A 13,453-nucleotide genomic window follows, 5' to 3' on the forward strand; every position below is an offset into this window, starting at 1 on the left:
GAAGACAGCAGTCTTCACGTGGCCTAGAGCCTCACTGCTTCCCCCCGTCTGTTGTGTGTGCTCCGGTCACTTTAGCATCTCTCAGGTCCTAACCTGGGAGCTTTGGGGTTGCTGTTCCCAGGGTCTCGAATACTCTCCCCTCCTCCAAGTCTTCCCAGGCTGGCCCCTTGGCTTTGCTTCCCTAGGCCTGAGCTGCTCAGAGGGCCCCTCCCTGAGCAGTCCTGACCCCTTCCCCATTTGTCCACCTAATGGCACATTTTGTTCCTTTCCACAGCGATGTACATCCCAAGAGGGCAAGACTCACCTTTCTTATTCACTGATACACACCAGACAACGTGCCTCCACAAAACAGGCCACAGAAGGTGAGCGCAGCCCTAGAGCTCCAGGCCGACTTCTGTGGACCTGCCTCTTTCTCTTCATCTCCACATCCTGCTCTGGGCTGGTCAGGCTCTCGTCTGACCTGCGCCCTGAGCTCCACCCTGGCATTGGCCCTGCCCCCTGCACTGGATGGACCGGCCCACTCACCGGATAGGGAAGCCGGCGGCACTGATGTGGATGGTCTCCACGAGGCCACAGGCCTCCAGCTGGCTCAGGACCTGCAGGGTTAGGGAGACAGGGCTGCAGCATGGGGCCAGCAGGCCCCAAATGTCACCCTTCCTGTGGCCCTGCTGGTGTGGATCTGCGGGCTCTCCTGATGGGCAGTCTTTGGGGCAGTGAGAAATCAAGGGACCTTGAGAAAATCTCCCTGTTAGAAAGGGTCCTGGTGACCCCAGGTCCCCTTATCTGAAGCCTGGCTTCTGGTACAACTGAGGCCAATGCTAGTCCTGGCTGTCTCACCGCTGCTGTCTTTGCCTCTCAATGCAGCCCAATCCAGTTTCTCTTTTTTATTTATTTTACATTCTGCAGTCAATAGAGCGAGTCCCAGCTAAGAGGCAGGGGAGGTTATACTGTGAAGATGCTTCCGGGACCCAACCAAGGTCTTTACCACAGAGCAGTGGTCCTGACTATGAACCCTAAGGTCGTATCTGCCAGTCGACTGTGGGACACTCTCCAGCATCGTCCAGCTCTCATATCTCTACCACATCCCTCCAAAGGGCAAAGGGCAGCTGCTGGCCACAGAGTGCTTTTGTGCAAATTTTAGAAACTATCCTTCCCTCAGAAAGAGTGCACTGTGTCTGGTCTGTAAGGTGACACAGACTTTCAGCTGATCACAAAAGACACCCATTTCTCTGGGCAGCCTCAGTCTCTTGTCAGGGCACATGGCTTGGTGAGCAGAGAGCAAGATGCACTGTAGCCCCTACTTGCTGCCTGTGGTTGGTTGGGCCACCGTGCAGTACACAGACCACACAACTGTACATGACTGTCCTGCCAGAGCTGGAGAGATAAGCCCTCCCTAATGTCACTCCATTTGGAGCAGACGTCCTGCCCCTTACCCCTCCAGGGTCTTGGCCGAATGGGACCCTCCACAAAGCAGCTCTGGCCCACTGTGAATTACCTCCTCCTGGTGGAACATCTGCGCCTGGCCCTGGCTGTTGGGCTTGATGCAGCGAATGTAGTGGGGCGTGGTGCTATGCAAGACCTGCAGAAGCTGCTCCAGGGAGGCCTGCAGAGGGGAGAGACCGTGGGTCAGGCTGCTGGGGGAGCACCGGCTGGGCCCTGGTTAGTCACACCTCCAAGCAGCCCTCCCAGCCCCGAGAGCTGGATCCTCACACGCCCTGAATGAGTCCTGGCGGCTCTCACTGGGTGTGCCCAGAGCACACTCCTCACCTCCGCCTCCAGGGACCCTTCTTGACCTGTGGCCCTCCCCACCGGGTTGGTCTCCCTGCATCTGGTCTCAGCCGCCCCCGACCAGAGCAACCTTTCCAGGAGAGAAGCATCTCAGAACCCCCTGCCATTTGTTCGGGCGACTACGCGCGTCCTGTGTGCTGGAAGCCTTGCCAGGGCTACGACGTGGCCGTCTGCCGTCATCTCACAGCTCGGGGCCTAACGGGCCTTGCAGACGTGGGCTGGGCTCTCTCAGTGGTGTGTCTGAGGCTGGGCAGGAAAGGGCTAACCAAACCTGGGCTCCCCTGGTTGCCTCCCATGGGAGGTGATGAGAAGGCTGCGGTTGGAAGGACGACGAGGAATAAACTAAGAGAAGGGGCATGGAGGGCGGGAGCGAGGGTGGAGCCGAGGGGTGGTGCAGCCAAACGTGCAAGGGCGGAGTGACGGCAGGAGGGGACCCGTCTGCTCTGGCCGAGGACAGAGTTTGAGCAGGAAGCTAGGGAACTGGGAGTGGGCCAGTCACAGAGGTTCAGGTAACTACTGCTCTTCCACGATCACCCTATCAGCAGTGGGCGAAAGGCCGCACTGCCACCCACGCGCCCCTAGGCTTCCTGTCACGTCAACTACACACACAGTCCCTCTGTCAGTTTCCGGTCTCTGTCTTCCGTGGACCAGGACCACGGCTACCTGACTCCTCAGTGCTCCCAGCACACAGCACTGATCCTGGGAGGTGCTTGGTAAGCACTGGAGATTGATGAGTGAACCAAGCACGTCGCATCAGCACTCGGACCCACCTTGAACTTGGACACCACGGTCAACACAGGGGCCCTGCTCTGGCCAGAGGGCTCCTCCTGGGACTTCTCTTCAGGGTCAGCAGGAAACAGCACTTTGAGCAGGGGGTCCTGGGATTGCTGCAGGAGCCTGGTCAGCTCCGGGGGGATGGGGTCCTATGGGGAAAGGACAAGGGTGAGAGCAGGCGTGGTGCTGCCCACGGGCTGCCAGCCCTGCTCACCCAGGCCCCAGAAGAAGGGCAGGGCCTGAGCCCAAGAGATTCAGAGCTGGTCTACTGGGTGCCTAGAAGCCAGGAAATGCAGCCATTTCTGGGCAGGTTGTGCCTGATGAGCAGAGACCTCGGAGAGGAGGGCCCGAGAGGCGACCCTGGAAGCGGGAGGACGTTCAGGAGGGGAGGACGCACGATAGAAGCTTCCACACACATGCAACAATGACTCAGCATCTCGTTTCACGCAGGGGCCACAAGCAACGGCCCAGCCCTCACCTTGTTCTTCTCCACCAGGCCCGCGGTGTGGTACCGCACAGACCCCGCATAATGCACCACGATGAAGCTGGGCTCCCGGCTGAGCTTGTCGTGGCCCAGGCAGGGGCTGCCTGCCAGCGTGCTCTCAATGCGTGTCTGGAGCTGGGCTGCACTGCTTGGCCGATTAAGGCGGCATTCCTGTGTGGGCCGGGACGGGACAGGTGGGCAGCCACAAGGTGAGAGGGGCTCACAACCCTCACAGTCCCCACCCCGTGGGCCCATGGGAGCATCGCAGTGACCCTGAAAAGGAGGGGTTATAGGGCTAGCAAACCCATTATGCAGATGGAGAGAAAGAGGCACACAGAGAGCACACAGATGGTCTTCAAGGTCCCAGAGAAGCCCAAAGCCCCACTCGGGTGTTCTGCACACTAGCTGACCCCCCGACCTCGTTTATGAGGGAGCAGATGCTGACGGGGCTCCCCTCGATGAGATCCAAACAGGTCTGGTTGTCCTGGTAGCTGACAGTCGACCACTCCAGGCCCTCAGCTGTGTACTCCTCCTGGGGGCAGAGGTGGGAGTGGGGTGGCAGAAGGCAACTGTGGTCTGAGGTCCAGCTGGCCATCCCACGGCTGGCCTCAGCACCACAGCCGGTTCCAGAGCGGTGTGAAAGAAGGAACCGAAGACGCCTGGTCAGATCCAGGGATGGCGCTGGGGGCCAGGGAGAAAGAGAGAACGCAGGACCACCCCACCCCTCACCTGCTGGGCCCTGAGGTAGTGAGCCACGAAGTGCTGCTGCAGCTTCTCGTTGGCGTAGTTGATGCACAGCTGTTCCAGACTGTTGGTGGGGAACGACTCAAACCCGTACACGTCCAGCAGGCCTGGCAGGAAGGGGAGACCCCGTGGGGCCAGTGCAGGAGGCGGCAGGGCCCGCAGGACGACAGAAGCCCAGGGTAAAGCCTCATGCTTGGCAGCCCAGAGCTGAGGTGGGGCGAGCACGGTACCCAGCGGTGAGCAGAGCACCTCCCACCCCAGCGTGGTTCCCAGGGCAGCCTCCTGTCCCCTCAGAGCTCAGAGCAGGAAGAGGCCCAATGAGGTGTCAGGGAACCAGGTCCTGGGGAACGCTGTGTGTCCAACCCGGTTTGGACGGCCTGAGTCTCGCGCTCAGTTGGTGCCTAGAATTCCATTCTGTGAGCAAACTTCGCCGACGCTTCTGAGCTTTACTTCCTCCCCTAGCAGGTTCCAATGACGTTACCATGTCCCCCATGTCCCTTCTAATCTAGCTCCTTCACCGTCCCCCACTACTCTCCTGAGACCGGAGCTGGGTCTCCGGGGAGAGGAGGGGCCCTCGTGGCCCGGCCGCCAGCTGAGCCTGCCTGGAGGGCTAGGGACGGTCAGATGCGGGCACCAGAGAGCAGAGACCTCGCCCACACACTGGTGGAGGGTGAGGAGATGGGTGCAGAGGAGGGAAAGGAGCTGCCCGGAGTCCCGCAGTAGACCCAGGGCTCTGCTCTCTGTGCCGGGCCCTCCTGTCCTTTTTCTGAAGGAGGGTGATCCCCTGCTACCTATGAAAGTGGTCCAGGAGCCGGGGTCCGCACAGATGCTGCTGTTGATCACCGATACCAGCCAGTCAAACAGCCTGTTGGGGTGGGGCGGGGGGAGTGGGCTCTGGTGAGAGGCGTCAGGCTGAGCCTGAGGGGTGGCAAGACTGTCCCTCCAGCCTGGGTGCCACACCTTGGAGGGCCTGTCTTCTGAGCCTGACAGGTCAAGGGCTAAACACTCTCGTGTCCTGCCCATCCTGTCTTGACCTACTACACATGCAGGCTGTGGTCACACACGTTCCTGGGCACACGAAGACCTGGCCTGTCCACGAGCAAGACTGAGCACGGGACCAACTGCAGGCACGTCCCTTTTTATTGTGCTTTGCTTTATTGTGTGTTTTACAAATTGAAGGTCTGTGGCAACCCTGCGTCGAGCAAGTCTAACAGCGCCATTTTCCCAACAGCGTTATTTTAAAATTAAGTTATGCACATTGTTCTTTTGGACATAAAGCTATTGCGCACTTAATAGTCTACAGTATGGGTGTAAACATAACATTGCTATGCACCACGAAGCCAAGAAATTCGTGTGACTCACTTTATTGTGGTGGTCTGGAACTGAACCTGTGATACCACTGAGGTCCGGTATAGCCTCTGGGGCTAGACAGGGAGTGGGTCTGCCTCAGTCCCCTGGCCCGACACCCAGCTGCATCTTGATGAGAAGGGGCTAACAGGCAGTTCTGGGTGGGATTGTGAAGAACTGAGTTCACTGGACTCCCCTGCAAACCTCGGCCTGCGGAGGCCAGCGCCCGAGTCACCCGAGGTGGACAATGGCAACCTGCACTCTGGAACCGTCGCCCCTGAGATGACGGGATGGTTGCTGTACAACATGGTGACACATATGATACTATATAAGGGTTTCTTCCTTACCATTCATTTAAGTAATTGCTCTGCAACTTTTTTTCAATTCAGTAAATGATTCCTATTTTTGCAACAAGGGCTTCAAATACCCGTTTGAGGTACTAAAAATGAGTGAGCTAGTGATACGATGACCTGTTTGCTGCGTGTGAAATGATCCATGATTAGAGACCCACTGTGTCTGTGATCATCACACTTTACCTGCTCATCTTGCAGTGATTTGACACAAAAGCTTTAAAAATCTTTGGCCTCAAATTCTGACCTGAAATTCGCTTCTAGGGAGTGAGAACAGAGTACCTTGCTGAACCGGGTTCAGTCTGGGCCCAGCTGCCCTGGGCCATTTTCACTCAGAGGATCTTATCCCCTTAGCAGAGCTTCTCAGGCTCTTAGCTCTAGAGAAGTTCGTGAAACCAGGGGGACCCTCTCCACAGGTACCCAAGTTCCTATAAGCACATGCACGTGTGCGCGCCCACACACACACACACACGTGTTCTGTCCCATAATTTCAGAGGAGCCTGGGCCCCCAGACACCCTCAATGGCTCCCCAAAGGGTCTCAGAACCCAGAGTAACAAATCACTCCTTAACCACATGGCCAAAGGGTAGAGATGCCCACAGAACCAACAGGAAAAGGACAGGACCCCCGCCTTCCCCCTGTTCTGGGCTCCACTTGCTGCACAGTGTTGCTCAAGACTGTGGGCAAAGCTTCTGGCTCTACCACCATCTATCAAATTCCCCAGGTGACTACCAAGAGTACAAGGGCACACAGAGACAGAGGAGCCTATTCACCCATGGGTCTGCACCTGGACCTGGGAGGGACCCACATCACCTCTGGGGCTGGCCTTGCCAGCAGAGCAGGCAGGCCTTCCTCACCTATCACCAAGGTCAAGCCAGGCTCCTGTACTTTAATAACATGCTGAATCTAGGCCAGGTGGCAACTTCTCCACGTAGAGTAGTCCGGAAACAAGCCAAGGGCCTTGCTCGGGGAAAGCCCAGGAGCCACTCCCTCCTGCCCCGAGGGTCTGGGGAGAAGGGCAGGGAACCCGGCTGCTGTATCTGGCAGCCCTCACCCTGGGCCCAGCCGTACTGCCTAAGGGGTCTGTTCCAACTCCAGATGGGGGGGCCTGGGAGGAGGGCAGGGCCCAGAGCACTCACCGTGCGTAGACCAGTTTGGCCAGACAGTCTCTGCGGGTGTCACACTCGGCCCGGGAGCAGGGCTTCTGGAACACCTGCTGCTGCCTGCCTGCCCTGATGGTTCGAATCCGCAGTGTCTCCAGCAGAGGGTCTTCTGGGAGCCGCAGCAGTGAGGCCGATGTCCTGACAGAGCCTGGGAGGCACAAACACCCTCCATCCAAACATCCCTCTGCACAAGGCCCCGTGAAGTCATCACAGTGGAACCACGACCCACCCAATGGGGCAGAGTGAACCCAGGTGCAGGTGGGTGAGGAGGCTTGGCCAAGGCAGAGGCAGGACTTGAACCCAGGGCTTCTGTGTGCGAGTCCACACGGCCATGAGTGGGATAAACCACCTTATAAACCCTGCAACTCCCGTTTTCTCATCTGTAAGATGTGGGTGATGCTATCTGCTGCAGCAGAGATGGGGTGAGGAGTAACTTCTCCAGGGCAAAGCCCTATAGCTTATGGCTTCAAGGGCACTGATTCCAAATTTCACCTTCTGGCCTCCCTCCCACCCGATCCCACCAAATATTGCCTCTTTTCTGGCAGGGCCTGCCTTGCTCCCTGGGTGTCTGACCAAAGCCTGAGGTGCAGGGCCCCCATGCTTGCACTCACACTTAGCGTCATCCATCAGTGGGCAGGGCTGGGCTTCGTTCCCGGAGTCAGCAAACCGGGTGTTGCCGAGGTGCAGCAGTCCAGCTAGGGCCTGAGGGGGCAGGAGAGGACACGAAGTGGGCCCCTTCTCAAGGGCTGGAGCCCAGCCTGGGAAGGGTCTCTCTCCTGCTGAATATGAGAATTATGATAACAGAATAATAACAGCTCTCAATTACTGCCCCCTTACTCCATGACTCAGCCAGACCCAGTTCTACGCAAGTTACATGCATCATTTCCTGTAATCGTTTCAACAACCAATGAGGCATGTGCTATGGTGGTGCCCATGATAACAGATGAAATGGGGAGAGGTTAAATCACAAGCCCGAGGCCACACACTTGGTAAAGGAGAAAGGCAGGATGAGAACCCAGGCAATTCAACTTCAGACCCCTCCCGGGGCAGCCACCGGGGCCGCCACGTCACCCACAGTCTGCGCCCCTGCCCCCCGACTCCAGGGGCAGACTGTGTGGGAAGGCCACTCCTGTTCCTCGTGGACCGGCCCCACCTCTGTGTGGCTGCTGGGGGCTTGGCTCTGGCTCCTTCTGGCTCTTTCTCAGCACTGTTGGGCTTCTGACAGCCCAGCCTAGGGCAGGATCTGTGATCTTGGTCTCTGTCCAGTGGGTGCTCCCTTGCCTTCGCACTCAATGACCCACATGGATGAGGCCCCAGGGGCTGTAGAAACGGGACCCCTGGGTCCAGCAACTTGGAAACCTTTGGACCTGGTATCGGTAGAGCAGGGCCTCTCCTACCATCCCTGTCTGGTCCCAGAAAGGGTGTGCCCACATGCTACTGGCTTTCAGGCCACAACCCACCTCAGGAGAAAACTACTGTGCTGATGGGCAGTGTGGCTGGGACACAAGGTCATGCCACCCTCAAGACAGCACTCCTGTCCAGACTCCTATTGTTGTCAACTTGTCCTATGCGCTGTCCCTCTGGCCAAGCTCTTGGCTGGCAGTACCCATACTGGCTGCGATCTCCCCCTACAGCCTGAGCAGCCCCCTTGTGGAGGTGGAGGTCTCCTTCCACTGCACTGCCGTCTCCCTGGAGTGGCATCCCTGTCTCTGCTGCCAGCCAATCCTACAGATCCCCTCCCGCCGCTCCGCAGGAGTGAGGAGAAAGATGGGAGAAGGGAGACCACCAGTGGGGATGCGCGGGGCCCAGTTCCTCTGGGTGAGCACTGTGTCCCAGGAGGAAGAGGAAGAGGGTGGGAAGTCGGAATTACTACGTCCAGTACAAACTCTATCTGCAGCACTCAGTGCTGTCTGGCCGTGGGCAGGTCTCTAGTTTTCTCAAGCATTAAATGGGAATAATCTCCATACCCATGGGGCTGTTGAAAAAAACCAAGCGAGCTAAGAGGTGTGAACATGATTTCAAAACTTTTAACACACTAGACAACCACATGGCAGCATCGTTTCTCTATTCTGATTAATGGAGCAATAACTGACCCAGGCACTTTGCCCTTTGACCTCCGTGGGTCACTGTGCTGGCCTGTTCTATAGCACTATGTGCCCTGCCACTGTCCTCTCTGCCCCCGTCCACCCTGACCCTCGGTCTCCAGGCTCAGCCTCACAGAGAGGCGGGCGACTCCTTGGAGATTGTGCAGTGGGGCCTAACATCTTAGATCCTCAGGAAAAGAGTCTCACACATTGAGAGAAGGGCCCTATGAAAGGGGCTGCCCATCACCGCTGCCACATGTCAGTGGTGTGGCTTTTCCTCTGACCTGAAAGATGTTGTTCTGGGTGGGGGCATCGATGCCCAAATGAAGCATGGCCTCCCTGGTCACCTCGAAACAATCCTCTGAAAAGGAATCCAAGTCACAGCCCAGAGTCAGGACCAGAGGTCAGCAGGGGCAGCGAGGGGTGAGGGAGGCAGGCCCTGTCGGGATGGGTGGGCGCTGCCGGGCCAGCCCAGGGTGCTGGGTAAGGCTCCCCCTACCTTCCAAGGTCCTCTCTGGGTTGGGCAGCCAGGAGAAGGCGGCTCCCTCAGGGAGGTGCCACTGGAGCCTCTCGTCCGCACTGGCTCCTTTGCAGATCTGTGGGGATGGGGACGGGGGCTGAGCTGGGGGTGCTGGGGAAGCCTAGGCCTGCATAAGCCTGGGGTTGGGATGAGAGCAGTGAGAAACGGCAGCAATGTCACAAGGCTGAGAGGTTCCCGTAGAGAGCCCAGGGCAGGCAGGGGGGCAAAAGCAGCAGCGAACAGTTCTGGGCGTCTCCACCCGATGCAAAAAAACTCACTGAGGGGGTCGGCAGTCTGATGAAGAAAGCAAAACTCCACCTGGGGAGCCCCCAGTCCCAATCTGAGAGCAGGGAGACGTACCACCCATGCCTTGGGGGTCCCCCAGTCTGATGGAGGAGGCACAGTCTAGGGAGGTCCTTGTTCCCAGTTGCCGTTCGAGGACAACCCTCCGAGAGTGAGAGTTTCCATTGCGGAGACAGTCCCAGCCTCAAGGACCTTCTGATCTGACAGAGAAGGCAAGCACGTTCCCATGCCAAAACCATCCTGGGACCCAAGACCCAGTGTGTGGCAGAAGTGTTACATAAAGTTTGTAGGAATAAGTGGTGGCATTGCTGAAACCAGGTGGACAGGCAGGCATGAAGCAAGGCAGGGAGGGGAAGGTTTAGGGGCACAGACCCACCTCCGCCCTGCATCTGGGCAGCTGTGGGCCCCACCTGGTACAGACCTGATAGAAGATGTGGAAGTTCCTCTCATTGGAGGCCTGACAGGCCACTCGAGTCTTCTCTAGCAAGTAGGTCTGAACTGCAGCTCCAGTCATCTGCTGGGCCCTGGGTACAAGCAGGCTGGAGCCCATTAGTTGCCTGTTCATCCCATGGACATTTATTGGGCACTTACTGTGTGCCAGACTGCAACCTCCCCCAACTCTTCCACTTAGGCAATGGGGGTTGTGAGGACTAGGGACCACTCAGCAAGCCCTTGGTTGGGGGTCTGGGACATTGCCCTCCAACCAGCTCAGGGGCAGGACCAAGGCCTCTGTGCATTGTTTTGCCCCATCCCGAGGCAGGAACAGAGCCCCAGCTTCAAGCTCAGAGGTGTGGCCAAGAGGTGGCAGTTTAGCTAGAAGTCTCTGAGCAAGGGTAGAAGTCAGAACACATGGGCTGCACAGGCACATTGTCCCAGGGTCCCTCAGGCTGGAGGAGTTAGAGTTCTCCAGCTTCAAAGATCACCCTCAGGTTCACTTATCACACATAAAAACATGCCAGGAGGAGCTGAGTTCTGCCCACAGGGGTGGCCCAGGCGGGGCACTGTCCCAGCCACTGTCACCCTCCCCCGCCCCCAGCAGCCAGACTGGCACAGAGACTGGCAGCAGAGATTACCTGTTCAGCTGGAGCTGGATGAACTTCCCAAAGCGGCTACTGTTGTTATTCCTCAGTGTGCACGCGTTCCCTACAGATCACACCTTGTGTTTACAGAGTCCCCAGGGGCTAAGGTGGCCTCAGGTCTGCTGGGGCCAGGTCTCTATCCTCAAGTCACTTAAAGGCCCCTTTGTTGGTTTCCATGTCACAAGGGACAGGACTATGGACTGGGCACTCGGGCTTTAGCAAATGCGATTCAGCTGAGTTAGAACTTCCTGGCAATGAAGTGGAAAGAGCCAATCTAGGCAGTCAGGGACTATTTTCTCTGAAGGAGAAGGATCAAAAACAAGCTGTTACTATTGAGGCAGACGGTAAGGCACAACGTCTGGAGTGCCAACATGGACACTAATTGCTGTGCATCCTTAGACAAGTCCCCTTCCCTGAACCATCAGGAAGCTGTTCGGAAGGATGGGGCTTGGACTGGGTGAGCCAGAAGGTCCTCTCCAGCACCACTGCTACACCTGCTTAGGCTAGAGGGAGGGGACGACAGAGTGACATCACCTCTACTGGAAGGAGGCTAAGGGTACCTGGGAGGAAGTTGGGGATCCATGGCAGTGAATGATAAACTATCCTCCACCCCTCTCCTAAAGAGAACACTACTCCTTTCCCTGGAAGGTGGCAAATCCCAGAGGAAATGGGACTGAGGTACTGTGCCGAGGACACCAAGCTCACCGAAAGCTTCCATGACAGGGTTGGAGTTCAAGATTCGCTGTTCGATCCTCTCTGCAATCTTGTGATTTTCCCAGGATGTGGGTGACGCGGCCACCACAGCGTAGAACTTCATAAGGCAGCGGGACGTCCATGTCTGTGGCAGAAACAGCCCTGTGGGAGCTGTGTCCACGTTCCCTCCCACTTCTGAGCCTGCCTGATACAGCCCTCTTTTCCACCATGTATGTTGCTGACCAAAGGGTGAATGCTGAGTTCAACTGTATCCTTGGTCAAGGCACTTCCCCGTCTGTGAAATGGGGACACTTGCTTCTGCTTCTCCTAGCTCCTGAGGATGCATTTAAGAAATGAGGGGGGCTGGGGCAGAGGAGGACAACCCACCCTGACCTGAGCAGGCTACTGACCTAAGGAGACTTTCCATGCATTTTCTTGCCAACCCTACAGACACAGATGCAATTACATACTACCTGTTTTCAAAATGATGAAACTCAGGCATAGAAAAAATTTAAATTTTACTGAAGAGTACATATCTAGTAAATGATAGGGCTCTGATTTATACCAAGGCAATCTAGTTACAAAATTCTCACTTTTTGTTTTTAATCACCTGAGATGAGGTCTATTTTCATTTTAATTTCCATTTGTTCATTGCTAGGACAGAGAAACAATAGATTTTAATATACTGACTGTACCCTGTCACCTTGATAAACTCCCTACACCTCACTACAAGTTTTTACCTTTGTTTTTGTTTGGTTTTGGGTCTTTTTGGTAGCTTTTTTGGTAAATTCTTTTAGGTCTCCCTCTGAGGTGGGAGGTGCTCCCTCTCTGCTATTTTCTGAAAGAATTTGTATAGAACTGGTAAACATTAATTCCTTAAATACTTGGTAGAATCCATAAAGTGAAGGCACCTGGGCCTGGAGCTTTCTATGAGGAAAGATTTTTTTTTTTTGAAGACTCAGGGGCCCCTGCATATCCATGCTGTGTTACTTCTCACTCCTCATGTCTCTCCTGTTCCCTTTGTGTTTTTGTGTCTTATTCCTTTAGTTCTTTTTCTTTTAATTAATTGATTGATTGATTGATTTTTGGCTGCGTTGGCTCTTTGTTGCTGCACGCGGGCTTTCTCTAGTTGCGAGTGGGGGCTACTCTTCATTGTGGTGCGCGGGCTCCCATTGTGGTGGCTTCTCTTGTGGCGGAGTACAGGCTCTAGGTGCGTGGGCTTCAGTAGTTGTGGCTCGCAGGCTCTAGAGCGCAGGTTCAGTAGTTATGGTGCACGGACTTAGTTGCTCCGCAGCATGTGGGATCTTCCCAGACCAGGGCTTGAACCCATGTCCCCTGCATTGGCAGGTGGGTTTTTAACCACTGTGCCACCAGGGAAGCCCTGAGGAAAGATATTTAACGATGACTTAAATTTTGTCTCATAGATTTAGATATTCAGGTTATATGTTTCTTCTTATGTGAGCTTCAGCAGTTTGTGTCTTTCAAAATATTTCTCCATTTTATTAAATTGTAGAATTTATTGTAATAGTTAATAAAAATCTCTTATCTGTAGGATCTTTAGTTATGTCTATTCTTTCATTTCTGACATTTGTAATTTGTCTTTCTAAGTTTGACTAGATTTTATTAATCTTTTCAAAGAAATAACCATAGATTTCACTTGCTTTATTATTTTTGTTTCTATTTTACTGGGTTTTTTTTTAACTTTATTTCCTTCTTCTGCTTACTTTGGGTTTACTTTATTCTTTTTCCCTTAGTTTAAGGTAGAGGCTCAGGTCAATTATTTGAGTTTATTGTTTTCGAATATAAGTGTTCAATGTTACAACAAATTTCCTACTAGGCACTGCTTTTTTCTTTTAAGCACAAATTTTGATGTGTTTTGCTTTAATATTCACTCAGTTCAAAGTGTTTTCTAATATCCCTTGTGGTTGCTTCTTTGACCCAAAGGATATTTAGAAAGGTATTAATTTCCAAACGCTTTGGGATTTTCTAGGTATCTTCGTTATTTATTTCTAGTTCAATTCTACTCAGGGCAGAGAACAGTTTGCATTTTAATCTTTTCAAATTGAGATTTGTTTTGTGGTTCAGAAGATAGCCCATGTCAGTTCCATGTGTACTTGAAAAGAAT

At 54.8% G+C, this 13,453-nt stretch overlaps 1 protein-coding gene across 7 annotated transcripts in view; it reads right to left on the reverse strand.

Moving 5' to 3' along the window:
* The window catches only part of MYO19 (myosin XIX), a 35,326-nt gene that overhangs the window by 9,053 nt on the left and 12,820 nt on the right, over positions 1–13,453 (reverse strand). For 5 of the 7 annotated variants that reach the window (XM_019945370.3, XM_019945375.3, XM_019945372.3 and 2 more), the window contains 14 exons: positions 11,341–11,473; positions 10,630–10,699; positions 9,978–10,095; positions 9,233–9,329; positions 9,018–9,094; positions 7,261–7,351; positions 6,626–6,797; positions 4,582–4,655; positions 3,776–3,897; positions 3,465–3,578; positions 3,041–3,217; positions 2,559–2,711; positions 1,496–1,603; positions 526–596 (listed from right to left, as the gene is read on the reverse strand). In XM_019945370.3, the coding sequence (XP_019800929.1) occupies positions 526–596; positions 1,496–1,603; positions 2,559–2,711; positions 3,041–3,217; positions 3,465–3,578; positions 3,776–3,897; positions 4,582–4,655; positions 6,626–6,797; positions 7,261–7,351; positions 9,018–9,094; positions 9,233–9,329; positions 9,978–10,095; positions 10,630–10,699; positions 11,341–11,473 (1,577 nt within the window). The remainder of the gene's footprint in view (positions 1–525; positions 597–1,495; positions 1,604–2,558; positions 2,712–3,040; positions 3,218–3,464; positions 3,579–3,775; positions 3,898–4,581; positions 4,656–6,625; positions 6,798–7,260; positions 7,352–9,017; positions 9,095–9,232; positions 9,330–9,977; positions 10,096–10,629; positions 10,700–11,340; positions 11,474–13,453) is intronic. The other 2 variants (XM_019945373.3, XM_019945371.3) reach the window with 1 other exon arrangement.

This window comes from Tursiops truncatus, chromosome 20, assembly GCF_011762595.2.
Source record: "Tursiops truncatus isolate mTurTru1 chromosome 20, mTurTru1.mat.Y, whole genome shotgun sequence".
Taxonomy (NCBI): domain Eukaryota; kingdom Metazoa; phylum Chordata; class Mammalia; order Artiodactyla; family Delphinidae; genus Tursiops; species Tursiops truncatus.